The sequence below is a fragment of the Rhamphochromis sp. 'chilingali' genome (genome assembly GCF_963969265.1).
Source record: "Rhamphochromis sp. 'chilingali' genome assembly, chromosome: 6".
NCBI lineage: Eukaryota > Metazoa > Chordata > Actinopteri > Cichliformes > Cichlidae > Rhamphochromis > Rhamphochromis sp. 'chilingali'.
Genome location: NC_137933.1, coordinates 40,881,560 through 40,901,790, shown reverse-complemented (window position 1 = coordinate 40,901,790; position 20,231 = coordinate 40,881,560). Strand labels below are relative to the sequence as shown.

General features: G+C 44.6%; 2 protein-coding genes across 4 annotated transcripts; one reads left to right on the top strand and one right to left on the bottom strand.

The window, feature by feature from the left end:
- Positions 1 to 6,126: 6,126 nt before the first annotated feature.
- Positions 6,127 to 16,714, top strand: znf395a (zinc finger protein 395a). 3 transcript variants are annotated; one of them, XM_080884547.1, is made up of 10 exons: positions 6,127 to 6,275; positions 11,069 to 11,229; positions 11,391 to 11,476; positions 11,568 to 11,677; positions 11,782 to 11,975; positions 12,079 to 12,179; positions 12,529 to 12,802; positions 12,883 to 12,972; positions 14,990 to 15,060; positions 15,321 to 16,714. In XM_080884547.1, the coding sequence occupies exons 2-10, from the start codon at positions 11,071 to 11,073 to the stop codon at positions 15,430 to 15,432; spliced, it is 1,197 nt and encodes a 398-aa protein (XP_080740673.1). In that variant the 5' UTR covers positions 6,127 to 6,275; positions 11,069 to 11,070; the 3' UTR covers positions 15,433 to 16,714. The 3 variants fall into 3 exon arrangements, with proteins under 3 accessions (XP_080740673.1, XP_080740672.1, XP_080740671.1); XM_080884546.1 differs by having other exon boundaries at positions 6,128 to 6,275; positions 11,379 to 11,476; positions 11,785 to 11,975; XM_080884545.1 differs by having other exon boundaries at positions 6,129 to 6,275; positions 11,379 to 11,476.
- A 291-nt stretch (positions 16,715 to 17,005) lies between these two features.
- On the bottom strand, positions 17,006 to 19,392 carry gtf2a2 (general transcription factor IIA, 2). The gene is made up of 4 exons (XM_080884548.1): positions 19,207 to 19,392; positions 18,014 to 18,118; positions 17,771 to 17,928; positions 17,006 to 17,218 (listed from the first exon to the last, which is right to left on the bottom strand). Coding segments are annotated over exons 1-4 (336 nt in total). The 5' UTR covers positions 19,279 to 19,392; the 3' UTR covers positions 17,006 to 17,217.
- Between the last annotated feature and the right edge of the window lie 839 nt (positions 19,393 to 20,231).

Genomic DNA, 20,231 nt, shown 5'->3' with positions numbered 1-20,231 from the left:
AGACTTGTGCGTAACAAGCAAGCGATTAATGCAGAAAACAGATTTTTAGACGGGAAACTGTTGTTGAAGTACAGAGAGAGAGAGAGAGAGAGAGAGAGAGCTGTGCATGAAGTGTGATTTTATCCTGGTGGAAGCAAAACAGTAAAAGTCAGAGTGAATTCATGACGATGTTTATGTGAAGCGTAGTTTGGATCTTCTTTTGCTGCTGGTTCAGTCAATATTGTTGGGAGAGAGATCAAACCTGCAGCTTCAGAATCAGTGCAAAAAGGGCGTGAACACAAAGCGCGGACCCGCCGAAACATCAGAATCAGCGAGCTGTCGGCTTTCAGCCCCGACCGTGTCCGTGCCGTCAGGTGAGAAAGTCACATCTCACTGATCCTGATGCGTCGGCGGGTCCGAGCTTTGTGTTTACGTCTCTGTGCAGAATCCGTGTTCCTGCTCTCATTTACTGTTTCAGCTGTTTGGTGGTTGTTGAAATTTTGTGAGGTTTAACCTGAGATTCTGGCGTTTCAGGCAAAATAAATTTATATTAAAAAATCGATTCAGGATTTTAATGAATCGATATCACGTTATCCAAGCCAGAATCGATTTTAATCGATATATCGATAATCAAAACACAGCCCTATTCTCCAGCCTGTCACAGCAGATCGCTGCCCCTCCCTTCACATAGTTCTGTTGGGGGTTTCTTCCTGTTAAAAGGGAGTTCTTCCTTTCCGTCCACACGTTTAGAGTCTGAATGTCTAAAACTGATGAGAGAATCAGACTGAGAGTTATTCACCGAGTCATCTGACTGCTTCGGGTCTATCACGCCAGAGTGATGTCATCATCAGCTGATTAAACAACTCTGCATCCTGATGATGAATAGACCTTAAAAATAAGCTCTGCTATGCCCCAGGCATACACAGAAATGTGGCTCCTCAGGATAAAGAGGAGGCCACGTGTGCTGATAATGATGATGATAACTATTGGTTATAAATTTTTGAATATCGAGCCATGTTCAGGTTAACGCCTTTCAGATAAAAGAAAGCAGGGGAACGGGACTAACCCATGAACAGCTGAACTTTGTCAAATAAACAAACTAGTCTCAGGATGGAAAAAGTCTTTACCAGAATCACTCAGACACTTCCTGTTTATTTAATGATGACGAGGGAAGTATTTCAGTATTTCTGTTGCCTTGGCTGGACTGCATCTTCAGATCGCTCCGCGGCTGGTTTCAGGGCTGAATTTCTTCACCGATTTCCTTTCTGTCTTTTTTTTCTTACTTGTTGAATCACCCAACTTCCCCAAAGCTCCGGGTCATGGACTGCTGCCCTCACATCCTGCTGTGAGATTGCTTCACACAGTGCTGAATTCCTTCTTCCATTGCGAGAGTCTGAAATAGCAGAACAGACCCAAACCATGACGCTACCACCGCCATGCTTCACAACTATCAAATCTAGCTCACGGCGTCTGATCCAAAACGCTACGATGGCGACAGCCAAAATATCCTTTGACTCTGCACGACAGCATCTGTACATCGTTGATATACAGTCTATGCGTCACTGAGGATGAACTGGTCCAGTGTCAGACAAAGAAGGATTATTTTCAACTGTGAATCAGGCAAAGCTGCTCTGATAAAATCACTAGGTTTACAGTATACACCCAGGTGCTCTGCAGGGCTCCCCACACTTCCAGGCTTTAAACTATATGCCTCACTGGTGCATATTTATGTGTGTTTGCTTATTTTAGATATTTTCTACTCTGTTGTCCTCGATGAAGCCTCGAGCTGAAACGTGTTGGTCACGTAATGAAGTCTTTCATTACAAGCGTTGCTGTAGCTTTGGCCTCTTCAGGTTTTCTCCTCTTCTTCTACGAGCACTTTTGAAGGAGGCGAGGTTGAACGCTCAGCTCTGTGCCTCGCAGCCACAGTGAGCTTTGATAGGCCGCAGCGACACCTCCTCCTGCCCTGTCCGCCCTGAAAGCCAGCTCTTTGCAGCACGGGTGGATAAGCAGTGGAGAAAATGGATGCATGTTGCACTCCTGGTGTTTTCTGCGCAGGTCTGAAACTCGTAAGTAGATCTTAAACCGAGTAAAACTGAATTTCCTCCATTTGTAGCCATCTTATTTACTTGATCTGCTGAAGGTGAAGCACTTGCTTGTTTATTGGTTGGATGATAATGTCTCCTTATTACTGTCACGTAGTCATCGCACTGATGCTGAAGCAGCAGAAACAGATGTATTAATGTGATCCTTTTGAGGCCTTTATAGGTTGTTTTCAGTGTCTTAGTTCACTAAGTAGTTGTCTAAGTAATATATGTGCACCCAGAAACACGCCATAACTGGGCGTTGTGGAAACACACAGAGCTGCACTCCTCTCCTTTGCAGCGCAGCTCCATGCAGCACTGACACACTGCCACAGATTCCTGCATGCATGTAAATCACAGTGATTAGATGATTCCCAGAGAAGCCGTCTCAGGACACGTGTGACAGACAGCTTTGAAACACGCCTGATCTTAAAAAGCAGGTGACACGGGTACGTTCATCAGATCGCCTCCCGCAGAAAGCCTGAAACGGCCTCAGAGTCTGAAAGCAGACACACACAGAGGAGTGAATCACGTCTGTGTGTGTGTGCTGACTCAGCAGGAGTAAGATTACAGAGAACGGTGTTTAAAAGCACCACAGAGAGCCTTTTGGCTTTACTATTCTTTATATTCTAGGATTTGCTGAATCTGATTTCTGTTTTCCTAAAACAAATAAAAATAAAAAAGAACAGCATTTCCATCTTAAAATGATAAAAACAAAGAGCAAAAATTCCAGAAATTCAGGGAATTATCAGTTTGATGCTGAAAATATCCTGATGTGGGCACCAGGACTTCATGTTTGGCCACCTCGCCTTCACTTCTCCTGCAAATCTGTCCATAAATTCCTGAGCAGCTGCTGAAAACTATCTGAAACAGTCACACGACGCTCTTCATAGAGCTGATAATAAATATCAGGAGGCCTTTAAACAGTTTTGAGTCAGACTGAGAAAATAATTCATTCCTGATTAAAATCTCTCCGCATCTTGTGTCCTGCTGATGTTTTTCTGGCTGTTATTTTTGCTGTGAACTGTCACACAGTGGGAGCTGCGAGCGCAGAGAAAGTGGGTCAAACTGTCGGCGTGACTCATTAACACGGAGCACAAAATAGAGGCGGAATGTTCCTTTAACGGCGGCTCTGCGGGGCCTGCACGTAGCTCACGCAAGCAGCGCAGCGTGTGTGTGTGCGTGTGTGTGTGTGCTACGTGCAGCTCTGTACCCCTGCACACACGCTCCGCCCACAGCCGTCTCTTTGTTATCTCTGCAGGATCACACCGCTGAAACTCCGCAGATGTTCCTGCGCAGTAATCGAGCCTTAGCGCGAAATGCGCAGGCGCAGCAGATGCGTACGCGGTGCTGGTGTGTGTGTCCTGCAGCTTTGCCACAGACGGTCGGTCCGCTCCTGCTCACAATAAACAACAGTCCTCGGTGGGGTGTGTGCCTGCGCTCCAGACCTCCGCCAATCAGAGCTCAGCTCCTCCCCCACGTGGTGAGCTTGTTTACTACGGGGCTCGAGCGGCACCGCGGGTGCTGATGGGAAAACCCGGCGCGGATCGGGGAGCACCAGAGTTCAGAGTTCATGTTTGTTAGTCTTCGATCCTCCGGACTGTGTCACATGACGTTCTATGACGTCATAAACTCAAGGAAAGCGGGTTTTGGAGGCTCGTGCTTCTCTGGTGTACGTGACTCTCACTGGGGATTGTTATCCTTCAGCAGGAACATAGCTGTGGTTTCTTTCATCTCATCGATATCTCTAAAATTAGAATCCACCTGTCTGAGAGTGAAACACTCGTTCATGCATTTATTACTTCCAGGCTGGACGACTGTAACTCATTATTATCAGGATGTCCAAAAAACTCCCTGAAAAGCCTTCAGCTGATCCAAAATGCTGCAGCAAGAGTCCTGACAGGGACCAGAAAGAGAAAGCAGATTTCTCCTGTTTTGGCTTCCTGTTAAATCCAGAATTCAAAATCCTGCTCCTCACATGCAAGGTCTTAAATAATCAGGCCCCATCTTATCTTAATGACCTTGTAGTACCATATCACCCTATTAGAGCACTTCGCTCTCGCTCTGCAGGCCTACTTGTTGTTCCTAGAGTATTTAAAAGTAGAATGGGAGGCAGAGCCTTCAGTTTTCAGGCCCCTCTTCTGTGGAACCAGCTTCCAGTTTGGATTCAGGAGACAGACACTATCTCTACTTTCAAGATTAGGCTTCAAACTTTCCTTTTTGCTAAAGCATATAGTTAGGGCTGGACCAGGTGACCCTGAATCCTCCCTTAGTCATGCTGCAATAGACATACACTGAGACCTCCTGTCTACCCCCCTCCCTGATTCTGGCTCTGTTGGAGGTCTCTTCCTGTGCAAAGCGGGTTCTTCCTTCTCACTGTCACCGTGTGCTGCCCACAGCGGATTGTATGATTTGGAGGGTTTTCTGTAAAGCACCTTGTTGTTTCCTGACACAGTGAGAGCATAGAAAAATGTTCAGAAAGACCAAACAGTATCTGAACCTCTGTGTCTGTGATAATAACAGTGTGAGTGTATTAACTGTAAGAATTGTCAAACTGAACATCAAATTTCAACTTTGAAGCCAAAGTTTGTCACCCAGCAGGACTCAGAGTACGTCTACCTCAGAGCCTCATCAACACTGAGCTTATTATTCCCTCTATTTAAAATCATCTTTATTTGGAGGAATGTGTCATCTCACGTCTGTTTCCCTTCATGCTTGTGCTTTCACTCTGGTATGTGTTTTGTCCTGAGGGGCCACTCTAGTCCAAACTGGTGATTCACCGTTTAGTGGCACAAAGAAAGAAAAAGAAATCCTCCGACATCTGCGAGTCACGACGGTAAAGTTTGTGACTGACTGCATAAAAAAACACAAATAACATAAAGGTGGAGGCAGCAGGTATTCTTCTCACCTCAAATTTAGGATGACGGATTCTTTATCCAAAAAACTCAGAAGATTCCCCTTACAGCAGCAAACACAAACATACAGCAGCTTCATAAATGATATGAGTAAAAAGCTCCGTCTGCGTTTCAGGTTCAAAGTTTGGCTCCACTTCTGAAAACAAATCTGAACTTTTTAAATAACCCTGTAAGCAAACTGAAGCGATCACATGACCGCGCTGACAATAGAAAACTGCGTTTCAATAACAGCAATGTCTGAGTTTATGTATTTCACTTTTACTTAACCAGGAGGAAAAATGCTCTAGAGAGCAAAAACCTCTATTCCAGTCGCATCATCACAGCTGTGATCAGCAGACGTTTAGCCAAAAACAACAAAGAGCATATCAAGTCAGCTGCTTTGTCCTGACTAAATGCTGGCAGGTCGTGTTTGAAGGCCAAGAAAAACCATGAACAGGATTCATCCAGCATGAGCTCCAGCAACAGACAGACCGAAGGAGAGAACTTCCTCCACCTTTTTACAGGATGTAGGTCAGTCAGTGAGAACAGAGCGAGAAAGGTCAAAGGTCGAGCCTGTGGAAGGACAGACAAGCCAAGATAATCTAAATCAGTAAGTTTGCCACATAACATGACACAAAAAAGCTCCATAAAAGTTACAAAATCAGAGTAGCATAGAATAAAATCCAGAAAATAACCCAGTAGAAGAGCTCTGCTCAGTAGAAACCACATAAAATAGAATAAAAAGATTTCGTGACCTCGAAGGTGAGAGTTTCTTTCCAGCTTCACAGAAAAACCGAACCTGAACCAAGTCCTGTCCACGGCCTCTCTAATTAAACTCACTGTGGAGGTGGTGGGTGGGGGCTCTGCGCTGACCCCTGTGTGACCCGCTCAGCTGCCCCTCTGTTATTTTGAGTCTTCACTTGTGGCTTTTACAGAAAGCAGGGTCAGGGTCCCCGGACCTGCAGGGGAAAATGTGCCGGTTTGAATATCAGCCCTGCCTCCACCCTGCCTGCACCACCTCCCTGTCAGCTGAAAGATGCTGAGTGATGCCCTCCTCCCCCCATCCGCCCCTCCTTCGGTTTGGGTGGAAAGTTCCTACAGCAGCTGCTTTGCCTGCGTGCAGCTCTGAGGGTTTCAGGAGCTCCCGTCCAGCCGGATCCAGTCCGGGTCTTGCAGGTCTCTTGTCCCGCACTGAAGGTGTTGAACTGCAGCCACACACACTCTCCCTCACACACACTCTGAGCTCTCATTGAACGGCAGCAGACACACACTCAGGAATCCTCCGAGTCTTGTTTTTGGTGCTTTTCTCAGTCTGCAGGTAGGTGACAGCTGCTCGCTTTAAAGCACTTTTACTGCTCTCAGAGTTTTACTGCTGAAGCATGCGCAGTGCGCGTGTGTTTTTATTTATTTATTTGTTTGTTTGTTTGTTGTGTGTAGACTGTGTGTAATGCTGTGAGGATGGGGCTGCTGGGAGTTACAGCGTCGGGCTGACTGCTTCTCTTTTTCTCACTTCTTCTGTTTGATAATCATTTTTTTAATGAAGGATTTTTTAGTTTTTTGTGAAAAGGTTCATATTTTTGTGTCCTCCTCCTCTGCGTCGTCCTTCCGATCAAACACAGCGTGAGGAGTTGGAGGAGCCTCACTTTGTGTTTCAGGAGTTAATGATCAGCTGCAGAGTTGCTATTTTCCTGTTCATGCTGGGCTCTTATTGTGGAGGGACGAAGGAATCCGATTGGTTATGTGTGCGTGGGTGTGTCGGTGTGTGCGCACTAACAGTCTGAAGTGCTTTATGTTGAAAAGCAAGGATCCTACAGGAGTGATTCCCAAAGTGGGCTCCGTGAGGCTGATTTTAGGAGTTGTTTGCACTTCCTGTTAATTCCATTTTACAGAAACTGGCTGCAGTTCAGCCAGAGGAGAAACAGAGCACGCTCTCACGGTAAAACTCGGTGAATATAGGCAGACAACTTCTAATATGATCAGTAACTCTATGGAGACGCAGGACAGAAATCGAAATACCACATTCATGAGTGGCGTGTTTCTGAGACCGATAAAAATTTACTGATTTAAACTAGAACTAGAAAAAATTGCATTTCCTGCGAAAATGCTGTGTGGATGCCTTAACGCGTAAGATGTCTGCTGAAAAAAGCTGAAAAAGTTAAAAAAATTGCAAAACGTTGTATGGCAGTGAAGAAACTGAAAATTTTGCAGAAAACAGGTGAAGAAGCAGAAATTGTTTGCTGAAATGTGGTGAAAAAAAAAATGTTGTCCTGAGCAGGATTTGAACCTGACCCTCCTGGTCTCAAGGCAGCCACTTGTCTCACTGAGCCAAACTCATTCTGACAAAGAGCATGTGGAGAGACTGACAATTTTGCTGAAATGAGCAGAAGCTGCTGAGAATTGTGCTGATATGAGGTGAAAAGGCTGAAATTTTTGCAGAAAAGAGGTTCAATCAGCAGAATTTCTGCTGAAAACAGGTGAAGAAGAAGAAAGTTGCGCTGAAAAGAGATGAATAACCAGAATTTCTGCTCAAGAGTTTTTTTTCTGAAAACAGCTGAGATTTGTGCTGATAAGAGGTGAAAAGGCTGAAAATTTTGCAGAAGAGGTGAATAAGCAGAATTTGGGCTGAAAAGAGTTTTTTTCTGAAAACAGCAGGAAAAACTGAAAATTCTGCTGAAAATGGGTGAAAAAGCTGAAATTTGTGTTGAAAAGAGTTAAAAAAGTTTTACTGTTAACTGAAAGAAATTTTGCCATAAGCGGGATTTGAACCCCGGCCTCCCAGTCTGAGAACGGATGCTCATCTCACTGAGCTAAAACACAGGTCAACCCGGCAAGGAAAATCAGTGAGGCCACTGATAATATGGCAGAAATGGGCAAAAAATATTGCAAAAAAAAATTCAATATCTCAAAAAGTATAGAAGTTATGAGCACCAAAAGTCATAGCACGCATTAGCAGAAAGAGCAGAATTTTTTAAAGAAGAATAATTTGAGGGCATCCACACAATAAAATAGAATAGCCCTTTATTGTGATTGCACATGTAGATAACCTCCAGCTGGGTGTTAGTGACGCTCCTGACCTCTGCTGGAGACATTGTTTGGAAACAGCTGACGTCCTGTCCCAAGTCATTAAAGGTACTTCATGTGAAACAGCCGTGCAGCCGAAACCACTTTCAAACCTTCTAAAGTCAGTGAAACGTGTGTTTGTGCTGCAGAGAGGTCGCCTGAAGCTAAAACACGGGCGGACTGCGCTCTCGTGTAATACCACTGTGAGCCACAAGGTGTGTAAGACAAGAACACGCCAACAATATTTAACCGCGTGTTAGCGCAATATGTGTGTGTGATTCGTATTTCCACTAGGGCTGAACGATTATGGAAAATAATCTAATTGCGATTTTTTGCCCCAATATTGCGATTGCGATGCGATATGCGATTATTTTTTAAGGTATTTGTCTTCTGTATTATTAATAAACAAAGACAAGCAATACATCATATAGTATGGCCAATACTATATTACATTAATTTTAAACTGTTCTTTCCTGGAAGACAGACCTCTGTTATGATGACATGAGGTGATGCATGAATTGATGACTGACATTTTTATTTAACTTCTTCAATCACAACAGTATATTTGAACATACACAATAGTTTATTTTTAGCTTACAAACATCTGAGCATAAAGTGCTGACAAGGAACCCTGGTGTAAACATTAAAATGAAAGTCAGTACAATGTGCAGATTGCAGAAATATACATAAAAAAAATCAGTGGCTTTACCACACTCAGTTTTTCGACATCTGTGAACTACTAGACTGTCATTCAATTAAAAAATAATATTAAATAAATAAAACTAATAAATAAAAAATACACACATCTTACTGATCTCTGCAGTCAGTAACATTACACATAAAGTGCAAACATAATAGCAATTGTATAAACACACACACACACACGCCTTTAAAGTTTAAAGGCGTGAAATTGGACGGTCTAGTTCTGATTAGCGTCACCGCTGTCTCGGTGGAGTTTAATAAACTCGGCCGTCTGCTTCTTGCTATCTAAAATATAACCAGACACTGGTGTAAATTCTCGACTGTCTCATACTTCTGTTTAATAAGTTTTCTGTTTGACGTTTAGTCAGCTGTGTGAAAACCAAGGAGGAACCCACCCGGGGGATTAATAAAGTTTTATTTTATCTAATCTAATAACTTTAATCTCAGCCAAACCGATTTACTCACGAACAAACAAAACACTGAAAAAAGCCCAACAATAACATTTTTAGGTTGTCTAAGTGACTTATATATTACGTTTAACCCGAGCAGCGAAACTCCGCGGTGATCTGAAAATGATGTGCCGGGAGTTGTGCTGTTCTCGGCCGCATCAGTAACCCTCGAGCTCCCGGCTAGCTGTCGAGCTGGTGGGTAGCAGACGCCTCTGAAAACGTCGAAGCACTTTTGCAAATATGGGATATCTTGATAAACCGAGCAGATATTTGATGTTTACACAACTACTTTCTCGCCTGAAAATATGTTAAAAGTTTATTTTGTGACCCAGAAAGATTAGTATGAGTAATTTTAAAACTTAGTAGCGGCCGCCATTGCTGGAAACTGGAGTTTGGCTGGGCCGCGCTATGAATTCTGGGATATGGTAGTAATTTGGACAGCCTTCGGCGCGTCGCTGTGACGTAATCGGTCTACAAATGCGGCCTCAGGAGGATGCAGCCCATGAATTGTATAATATAATCGCAGTATAATCGCAGCCTTTGCGGTTAGAAAATTGCACTTGATCATGTCGCGATATTATCGCAAATGCAATATATCGTTCAGCCCTAATTTCCACCACGCTTGATCTCCGTGTTTGACCGCTGCACTGAAACATTGTTGCAAAGAGCTGCAGCGTTCTGGGGAAAGTTTTCATTGGAGAGTTTTTACAAAAAGCGTCTTTAATACTATAATACTGTGTAGATGTGTGTGTGTGTGTGTTTGAACTTTAAGGGACACTCTGGTGCTTTGGTCACTGACATCACCAAATAGGACACCATTTAAAGAAGTCAGCATCAGAAAAGTGTGCAGGGAAGAGTTCAGGATTGCCTTAAACTCCAACATCTGAAAGCCTGAAGTGAAGCTAAAGTATGTGGACGCCACCCCTGACAGCGCTTCCCTGACTGCTCGCTCTGAATGACGGGAAATGGAGAAATTGTTTATGCTGCAGCTTGTAATGATCATCAGCCATGGCCTTCCAGCTTTCTACCAGCTGTTTTTCTCTGCTCATTCAAGATGACAATCACCCCCCACCTCCACCCCACCCCACCCGAGGAAAGAAATACACAGAGGAACATGTCCACATACTTTTGGTCACACATGTTAACAGATGTAAACTGATAAAAAGAGGCTGATGGACAGTTACACCCATTTGCTCTCTTCATGTTAATCCTCTACGCTGTTAGTGACAGTGATAGTGAGCTGGTAATGACACACACACACACACACACACACACACACACACACACACACACACACACACACACACACACACACAGCCTGACTGTAAATGACTCTGCAGCCTGTGACTCACTCAGATTTTAATCCACAGCCAACGTTTTCCCAGCAGAATGATTCAGATCCTCCAGTAAACTAAAAAACAACAACGATAAAAGTACACAACGTGTTTGTGTACTCGGAGTGGATATCTGCAGACTCACAGTTAGATAGGTAGTCCACTGGTGCCCAACCTGTGGGATGGGCCTCTCAGAGGGTCAGCAGATAAATCTTAGCCGTGAGTTTGTGCACAGATGCACTGTTTACACAAAGGCGGAGGTGTGGCGTTGGTCCTAATCCAACACGGCGTGGGCGGGGCATGCACGGTCCCTTCAGGTTTTCTTATCTGAATCATTAAACACCGTTTATAAATTTCTCCTCTGCTAATATCTGTGACCGAAGCAGACAGTGATGTCCTGCTGACGAGCTGCTGGTGGAGGTCCTGGTTCTGCAGCGGTTCCTCTCCTGGACAGAACCAGTACCTCCAGCCACAGCCCTGCAGGTGTTTTTCTTCCAGCCACATGGTGGTTTCCTTCACCTGCAGCTTCCTGGCTGTGCTTACAGAGACTCCTTTGTTTCTTGCAGACATGATACCAAAGGCTCGTCTGGGGAAGCGTTCTCCTCTTGGGGCACTTGTGACCTCTACCTGTCTGGGGGTCAACCTGGAGACTGGTGAGACTGTGGTGACGATGGTGGCAGCGGGACAGCAAGCGACAAGCAGAGCAGACGGCCATCTTGGATTAAAGGTGAGTGCTGGTCCTGGATGTTGAGCTGAGCAATAATGTGGGGAAAACGCAGCGTCTGTCCAAATTAAGAGTATTTCTGTTCGTGGAGGTTTGTGTTGACTGGCAGCTTTCTGAGCCAATCACAGTGAGCCGTGTCTGTCTGATCTTAGATGTATTTCCAGTGTGGAGGAGCAGGTGAATCTTCAGTCGACAGCTCGCCTTCATCCTGCAGCAGATCCGTGTCCTCCAGCATCGATGTCCCGAAAAGGTCAGACGCGTCCCGCCTCTGGTGTTTATTTATCGTTTACTCTGTGTTTACCTGTAAACGTGTTTAAACGCCGCTTCCTGTCGTCCTGCAGTCAGAGGAGTCCTCATGAGGTGGACATGAACGAGCTGATGGCAGCGATGGTTCTCAGCAGTTTGTCCTGCAGCCCGCTGCTGCACAGCCCCGCCCAGCCTGACCTCGCAGGTACACAACATCAAACAAACAAACAAGCAACATGTTTTTCCTCCACGAAGCGAGGCTGGAGGTGTTTCTCCCTCTGATGGTTTTTGTTGTTTTTGCTGTTTCAGCAGCTTCGATGGAATGTGGCGGCGGCGAGCTCTCCGACAGCGGCTACTGGAGCGTCGGCCACGCTCACCGAAGCCCGGCTCCTTCCCCGCCAATCAAAGAGTCCGATGCCAGCCCGGCCACGCCTCCTGATGAGGGTGTTGACATGGAGCTGGACCAGGTGCTGTTTGATGAGCCAGCACCACGGAAACGCAGGGTAAGTGGCGGTTTACAGCAGTCACGGAAAAACGATTTATTGATTGTCGAAGTGTCGAAGACCACGAAAGCTGCCGGTGGTGATGATGCGTTTCCTCCTGCAGAACTCGGTGAAGGTGGCGTACAGGTGTCTGTGGCCGAGCTGCGGTAAAGTGCTGACGTCTGTGGTGGGAATTAAACGCCATATCAGGACGACACACCTGTGGTAAGCCTCACCGGACGGCGGCTCCATTCTCTGGCGTTGCTCAGCCTCAGGACGAGCTAAATATGGAAGCTCGTTACTGCCAGAAACATTTGAAAACTTCAGATTTATATCTTTACATTTTTATATCAAGTCTGACCGCAGCTGCTCCCACACAGATATGCAATGTGTTCATATTTACATTTATTTTTTAAATCCTGAAATTTCAGCATTTTAATGAAATTTCTGACATCAATGGGCTTCCATATATTTTTAAAAACTGTATTTATATAAAATTGTTCTTCAGAAAGTTTTTCTGACAGTAAGGAAGGAATTTGTTTAATAATAACCTCTGACCTCTGACCTCTTACAGCCGTGGTGGCGAACATGAGCGCTGTTCCCGCAGTGAGGAGGATTTTTACTACACTGAGATCAACCAATGGGAGCATCCGCAGCAACGGTCTCCTCCCCATTCTGGACACAGCGGCTCCTCCCCCGCCTCACCGGCTTCCTCCCCGTCCTCGCCTTCCAGCCCACCAACACCGTCTCCACCGTCTCCCTCCTCTCCCTCCTGTGCCGCCCTGAGTTGCTCCGCCCCCTCGTCTTCTGGCAGCTTCTGGCAGGTCCAATCAGAGCACTCCTACCAGGTGTGTTGATGTTTTTTCGGCTGTAAAATATTAGTGATTACTTTTATTGTTATAGCTAACTCGTATTTTTTTGTTTTTAGGCTCCTCCTCCGAGTCAACACGTGGTGTCAGCGGCAGCAGCCACACCATCCTGCCGTTGGACAGCCCCGCCCACCACCTGCCACAAACAGGTAAATCTTCAGAGCAACTAAGATCTGTATTTATAGGAACCTGAGAGAACTCGTTATTAACGGGTCGCTCCCGCACATCTGGGATCTCCATGTTTGATTTGATGTGGTTTCCACGTTTTTACGCCATCACGGGTACATTTATCCGGGCTTATGATGCCGCGAGGAGCACGCTAACTTGCGATCAGGGATCTGAACCTTTGTTATCTGTGAAAACATAAACACAGAAGTATCTAAATAGTCTCTGCTGCAGGCTCAGCACGCCCACAGAGGATAAACAGCGGAGCTCAGCAGGCGTGGGTGCTGCCCGTCTGCAGGCTCAGCTGATATCGCCCCCAACACGACGCGGATACCTGGATGTAAAGTCAGAGCAGTTGTTGATAAGCTGAGTTAATAATAGAACTTTGGCTGTTTTTAATCACACGGCTCTGCAGTAGGTGTCTGTGTCGCTGTAGTTGAAGCAGGATGCAGCTGCTGCTGGGGGAGGTGTGAGCTTAAAGGTCGAAAAACAAAAAACAGTTCGATCAGAAAGTTTCCCCAAAATTCAGACTTCAGTTTTTTAATAATCAGGTTTTATTGTGAAGGTGTGCTGAGCTCACACTTTGTGTCCTCGAAGCTACCGAGGAGCAGCGTGGACAGTTAGACACTACAGCTGCGTCGAATGGGCTAAAAAAAACAGTATCCGGTTACCATGACGTCTGGCACGAGATGTATCCTTCAGTGAGACCCACAGTGTAATTGGTTGGGTCCACGATGAGACCAGCTCACCTGTCCCCCCCCCCCCCCCCCCCAATTCAGAAAAAGGATCGTGAAGCAAACTTCTGTTTCATCCCTTTAATCCGACAGAATGAGTCAGACTCATCATTACTGCACCACAGAAGTTGTTGCTTCCCTGCTGGAGCGTTCGTAGGTATTTCAGGATCCATCAGAGAAAAAAGCTTCAATTAAAGCAGGAAAAGTTTGCTGCTGCTACCATGGCGGCACCCGGACACCGAACGTCTCTCAGTCTGAGGTGGAACCGACATAAAAACTAAAAGCGTCCCGCAGCAGGGTGTCAGAGGTGTAAGGTGAAATTTTGGCTCACTTGTGCTTTGGGCACAAAAACTCGGCGTGACAGAGCTCTGACGAAGCTGCTGCCCTCGGCCGGGTCTTTACGGCGGAAAGTCCACAATTAACCCAAAGTTATCCTTAAAGAAGAGTGAAGGTTGTGTCCTAACAGTGTTTGTGTGTGTGTGTGTGCACAGTGAGGCTCTGTCTTCATTAAAAACAGACTTTTCTGTCCCCGATCTGCAGAGGAAGCAGCACGGAGGACTTTCCCTGAGAATTTTAGGTTCTATCCAAGTTTTTAAAGCTAATTACGGTGCATCCCCCCCACAGCCGGCTCTCTGCCCTCACTTCTCCAATTCGGTGTTTTCTCGGTGAGTGTGCACAGCAGCCGATTGTTTGCTTCCTGCCACCGAAGCCTGTTCAAACTGGTTTCATTCTGGAGAAAGGAGGGTGCGTACTCCTCCCTCATGGTTTCATTCAGGCAGGAAAATCCCCTCACATCATTTGTGATTAATTCTCCATGAGCTGTGCGCTGCAGAGCAGCGCTGCCACCTGCAGGCCGGCAGAGGACACTGCTCAGCGGTGACGGCTGTAAACAGCTGCTTCATGCACGACTGCACGACTGAAAACAGGCAGCTGGGCCTGAAAATAAAAACAAAACACCTCCTGACAACGAGCCAGACACACAATAACATGAACGTGTGGAGGCGTCTTGTCTTTTTCATCCTTCTGTGGCGATTTTATCTCATGTCTTCGATTCTTTGTCTCTGCTTTGGTCATTTTATGTTTGTTTTTTGAATTATCGTGCTTCTCTTTGACTTTCCAACGTGGAATATGAACACTTTAATCAAGGCTCCGTCCCCGAGAACGGGTCACGGCGCCCTGCTTCTGTTTTTTTTGTTCGTGCTTCAGAAAGCAACAGAGAAACAATGAAAAGCTCCAATCTGACCTCCTCTTCCTCTCTCTTCTTCAGAGTCTGTCATTCCGGGTGCGTTCGGTCAGTGTGGGAGAGCAGTGGCTGCAGCATCAGAGCGCCCCCTCCAGGTCAGTGCTTCTCTTTTGTTGAACAAAGACTGTATATATGAGATGGCTGTAGTCTATGAGATCCTCCCATTCAGCTGATCGCTGAGCTCAGTGCACACGTCCCTGATAACGAAGCCACGGGAGGAAAACTCGATGACACAGTGGCGTCTGATTGGCCAGCTGCTGTCCTATGTTGGCTCGAGCTTACAGCTTCCTTTCATGTGCGTGAAGCTTTAATCTTGAAGTCATTCGCTGACCCTTTTGTCTCCGTGTTTTTTCAGAAGGATTCGCGGCGAGGCCAAAAAGTGTCGTAAGGTTTACGGCATCGAGCACAGAGACCAGTGGTGCACAGCCTGCCGCTGGAAGAAAGCCTGCCAGCGCTTCCTCGACTGAGGCGATGGGAAGAGGCAGGAAGACTGGGAGGAAGAACAGAGGCTGGACTTTACTGGTGGATGTTTCTTTTAATGTTTTTACATCTGGAACCAGAAACGGTCCCAAACCTGTGCGATGAACATTTGGCAGCTCTGAAGCAGCTTTACACGTCCGCGTCACTTCCAGCTGAGCGCTCTGCGACTAAAGGAGCATTTCACGGTTTCTGCCGCTCACAGCAGCTGCTCTTATCTCTCTGTAAACACTTTGACTCTACTGATCTGAAGTAACTACACTCGGAGGTCAGTTTATTAGGAACACAGCAGCAAATCTGCCATCATAGAGGTTTCAACACGTCGGAGCTGCTTCACACGTATCCTGCTCAGCGATGTCGACCAAATAACAGAAACGGACGGCTGAAGTGAAGCAAAGGTTGAAGGTTACGTTTTTAATGAGTCAGATTTACAGACTGTCCAAGTCTGGTTTGGTGCTAAAAATCCAAATTTAAAAGAAAAGCAGCACACGTGAGATCCTGGAAGTCAGATTTTAGTTTGAAATCTCAAGCTCAGCGTCTCGCTGTGAGAGGGTGAAGAGAATATTTACAGGCAGTTTCTACAGTTTTTTCTTTTTTAACAAAAATTTTAAGCAGAAAATTCAGTGCTGCTTCCATTTTTTAAACTTGCTGCTCCTAATAAACTGGTGACAGAGTACGTAACATTTGCGTGCATATATACAAATAGAGCTATAATGAAAGAGTTCCTCTTGGAGCTAACACCTGGCACCTATTTTTTTGTTTCTTTTTGATATGTTGTATAAAGAGCAGAACTGACCGTCAGCAGCTTCTGATCGCTGAGACGTCGGCGAGTTTCTGAGAGGCTGAAAACACTTAAAACGAGACTTTTCTCGAGCAGGTTCTGCTGAAACGCGGCCGCTAACGTCCCGTTTCTCAACATCTCGTCTGGATTAAGTCTTTTTTTTTGTAATGTTTGGAAGCTGAAGCCATTTCCGTCTCTGTGCAGTATTGATCCGTTTACACAGAGTTATAATATCTATATTTTATATCTGCTCTTTTCTGAGATGTACATACAGATGATGTATTATGGGTCCAAATATGACGTCAATAATCAGTCTCACCGCAGCGAATACGAGACAAAGATGTGTTGATATTCTGCTTGTTTATGAAGCAAACGAGGAAGCTGAGGAGCGAAATCGTGTCATTTTTACCGTGATTTCTTTTCTACATGATGTCAGTCCTGATGTTGTAGTAAATAAAGCAGAAAAAACTCTGGAAACGTCTTCGGTCCTTTTATAATCTGAACAAATCGCTGTTTAAGACTCATTTAATTTTGTGTTTCTCACAATCTTATTTTCACAGATCCGAAGCTTTTTATGAATCTCAGTTTTTGTCTCTTGGTTTAAGGTTTTTAATTCTCGCAAATCTGAAATTTTTTCTTGTAAATTTTAGCTTTTTCTCACAAATTTGAGGGGGGGGATTTGTTTTTCTTTTGAATTTAAAGCTCAGAATATCAACCCCCACCCCACCTCTTTTTTAAAAACCTTTGTCCGTCATGATACCTGATGGAACAGAAGAGCTCGAATGCTCAGAGGTTCTTTGTGTTTTAAATAAAGTTTTTATTCATGACTCAGTAATCACAACAAACTGAACAAAAACTTCCGTAAACAATAAAAAACAAAGCAAACTGCCGCACACACCCACACAGGTGACCGCTGTAATAAATTATATGTACAGTCCAGGTCCATCCGGGACTTTGTCCCACAGAGGAACTCCCAGAGAGCCGGCCGCCCAAATCTAAAGAGAAGAAAAGACGACATTAACGACGAATAACACCGGCACAGAAGAAGAAAATGTGAGAATCTGCTGGAGCAACTTTATGTTGACTGCATCTTTATGCTGTGGTATCAGCATCTACTTTCACAAATCAGATCTTAAAGCCTTTTTTACTTATTAAACAGCATATTTATCTGTGGATTTTATTGTGAAAGGTCAAGGTAGGAAGTAGCTGCACTTCTGCATGTGTGTAAATGAAGAGACAGCAAAGTGTTTTTGAACGTTAAAACACGCACGCTGAGATAAAGGATTATTCTGAACAATCATGCAAAGCTCCTCTCAGAGTCCAAGCATTAAAAAAAGGAATAAAGCTGAAGCACAGAAACACAGCAGAACGTCTGCCGCAGAGCACGAGGAGCTCGTCCCTGCTGCTGCGTCGTGTCGGCAGAAAATGTTTTAATGAACAAAAACGATTTTGGTACAATTGATTTTTAAGAGCTGCACTCAAATAAAGTAAACAAGGAGGGCCGATTCTGATGGACATGCGCACGTGTGTGTGTGTGTTGTACTTGCCATTTATCAGTTTTGTTGTGGGTCGACTCGCTCTTTCCATCACAGGCGACAATCTTGACCTTGTCGACCTTCACGAGCTCGGTGACCTCTCTGAACTCAACGTCATTCAGAACGAACGTCCACACGTTGTCGCAGAACCTGTATGTGTTCAGAGATCCCTGAGAGGTGGAGACAGAGACAGAGGCAGGGTTGGATGATTTTTTTTTTAGGAGGCGGAGCTTGAGAAAATACAGATGGACTCACCCTGAAATTGACCCTGTTGCGGACTCGGTTGGCGAGCGCTGTGTTGATGGCTTTATCGAACTGGAGGAGGACCTGAAGAGCGAGCTGAGGAGTTATCTGCTGAGTCTGAACACACACACACACATTTATTAGTTTAAATTTAAGATTTTTAAATAATAAACAGCTCAAAGAAATGGTGGGAACACGCGATCATTGTAGTAAAACACAAAGTCAGGTGAACATTCGAAGAAGAAACCACTGAATCTATTTCACCTGCACAGGTGCAAATGAAATGAGATGAACTCGAGGGCAACAACAAGACAACACTCACAAACAGGAATGTTGTAACAGCTGATGGCACACGGAACAAAAACAGAGAATTACTTTTGTTTGTGTAGTTACTCTCCTAATTTTATACCCAGTTCCTAAAATTATAGCCCAGCAGACCGGTGGGTGTGCTGCCACCATCTGGTAGAACTCGGTACAACAGTGAAGTGCAGCCATTCAAACTTGTGTTGGCATCTTTGCCAACACGAATTGTTTTTGAACTAAAGTCTTAACGCTTTGTTAGTTCTAAAAGGTTTAAGACTTTTTTGAAACAAGACTTTACAGAAAAATCAGAAGCACAATTTACATTTTCAAGACAATTTTTTTCTGAAGTGATTTAAACAGATGTGCTGTACTCAGGTCATCTGCCACTTTGCACTAAAGTGGTTTGGTCTTTGAGCACACAGGACTTTCCTCTGCCTCTGGAGGGAGCACTGATTGGTCTACGTGTAGTTAAAGAGTCAGATGTTTCCTCGTATTTCTCACCACCTGAAGAACAAACTATACTCTCCCACAGTGCGGCACACCTGAGAGGGCGAGTGTCAGAGCATGATGTGAGGTTCAGACGTGAAAAAGAAGCGTCAACTCGTTTAATTAAAAGGCTTTCTCACCCTTGAACCAGGTAAACAGAACCTTCATCACTGTTACAGAACAGTAACTTGTACGTCTGTGAACTTTGACCTCCCCGCTTTTATTCATCCCCTACAGCTCACACCTGCAAAATTGTAACCCCTCTCTGGTAAAAACTTGATTTTTTTGCTTGTTTTCTGGAGTCTGAAACATGGTACAGCTAGCAGGCTACTGTTAGCTCATCCGGCTAACAGGCTAGCGGGGAGCTGAATGCCACCAACTGGCAGCACTGGCTCCGTGTCCGCGGGCAGTGTTACCTGTATAAGCTCGTCCAGACTCTCCTGCAGGCTGTTTCCCAGCGTCGTGTTCCTGTACAGCTGATACGCCATTATGGAAACTCCGAATGAGCGAAAACCAGCAGCGAACTATCCTCCAAACACAGGACGAGCAAACGGAGCTAACTGCTTCCCTCCACAACAACAGCCTGAAGGACCACAAGCTAAAAAGCTAACAACACACTTCCGCTAAGATTTTTCGAAATAATTGTCATTCTGACTACGTAAAATAATTTATGCTTTTAAAATATCAAGTTGTTAGTCGTTGACATTTTAATTTAATATTTTAAATTCATTTTATTAATTTAGTTCAAAAGGTATTTTGAATATGTCAACAAATTTACTTTTATTAGTTTATAATCAATAAAATATTTCCTTTATGATTTTGTTAAAAGTTATGTATATAATTTAAGTAATTTTTATTATTTGTTTAAATATTTTATTAAACATTTTCATCTATTTTTAATATTTTAAGAGATTGTGTTACTTTATTCGCCTTTTTAAAAAAATAATTTCATGTTATTATGTTACAGTATTTTCAGGACTTCCGACGAGTGGATGTGATGATGTTGTGTTTTTGTCAACACTCATGTTTGCTCAGAAAGGATTTTTTATTTTGGAGTTTTATTTTGGAGGTGGCCTCTTCCTAGTGTGTATTGCTTACTTGATGCAGAAAAAGTCTGTCTTTTTCCTTCGAGTTTTCGTCCTTTTAAAAAATGATTTCATCCACGTTCGATTTCTACTTTGTTTGTACCAGTTTTATAGGGTTTCTAGTTATTTTTCAGTTTTTTGCTCGTCTTGTTTTTAAAGTGAAGCTGATGAGATATCACAGCTGTGATTGTAATAGGAAGCACTAGATGGCAGCAAAGCTTCAAACTGTAGAAACACTAACCTTCCTCTGCAGCTCCTTCATTTATGACAGCGGTTCCCAAACTGTTTTTGCTAGGCCCCCCTTTGTTTTACAAGAAAAATGTTGTCCCCCACCCCCCGGGCGCGCGCGCACGCAC

Excerpts from the sequence above, each read along its gene's own strand:
- znf395a (XM_080884545.1), top strand. The coding sequence starts at position 11,071 with ATGATACCAAAGGCTCGTCTGGGGAAGCGTTCTCCTCTTGGGGCACTT. Across the intron at positions 11,976-12,078 it reads CAGCACCACGGAAACGCAGG|AACTCGGTGAAGGTGGCGTA; the intron begins GTAAGTGGCGGT and ends TTCCTCCTGCAG. Across the intron at positions 12,973-14,989 it reads CCACCACCTGCCACAAACAG|AGTCTGTCATTCCGGGTGCG; the intron begins GTAAATCTTCAG and ends TCTCTTCTTCAG.
- gtf2a2 (XM_080884548.1), bottom strand. The coding sequence starts at position 19,278 with ATGGCGTATCAGCTGTACAGGAACACGACGCTGGGAAACAGCCTGCAG. Across the intron at positions 18,119-19,206 it reads GTCTGGACGAGCTTATACAG|ACTCAGCAGATAACTCCTCA; the intron begins GTAACACTGCCC and ends GTGTGTGTTCAG. Across the intron at positions 17,929-18,013 it reads GCAACAGGGTCAATTTCAGG|GGATCTCTGAACACATACAG; the intron begins GTGAGTCCATCT and ends TCCACCTCTCAG.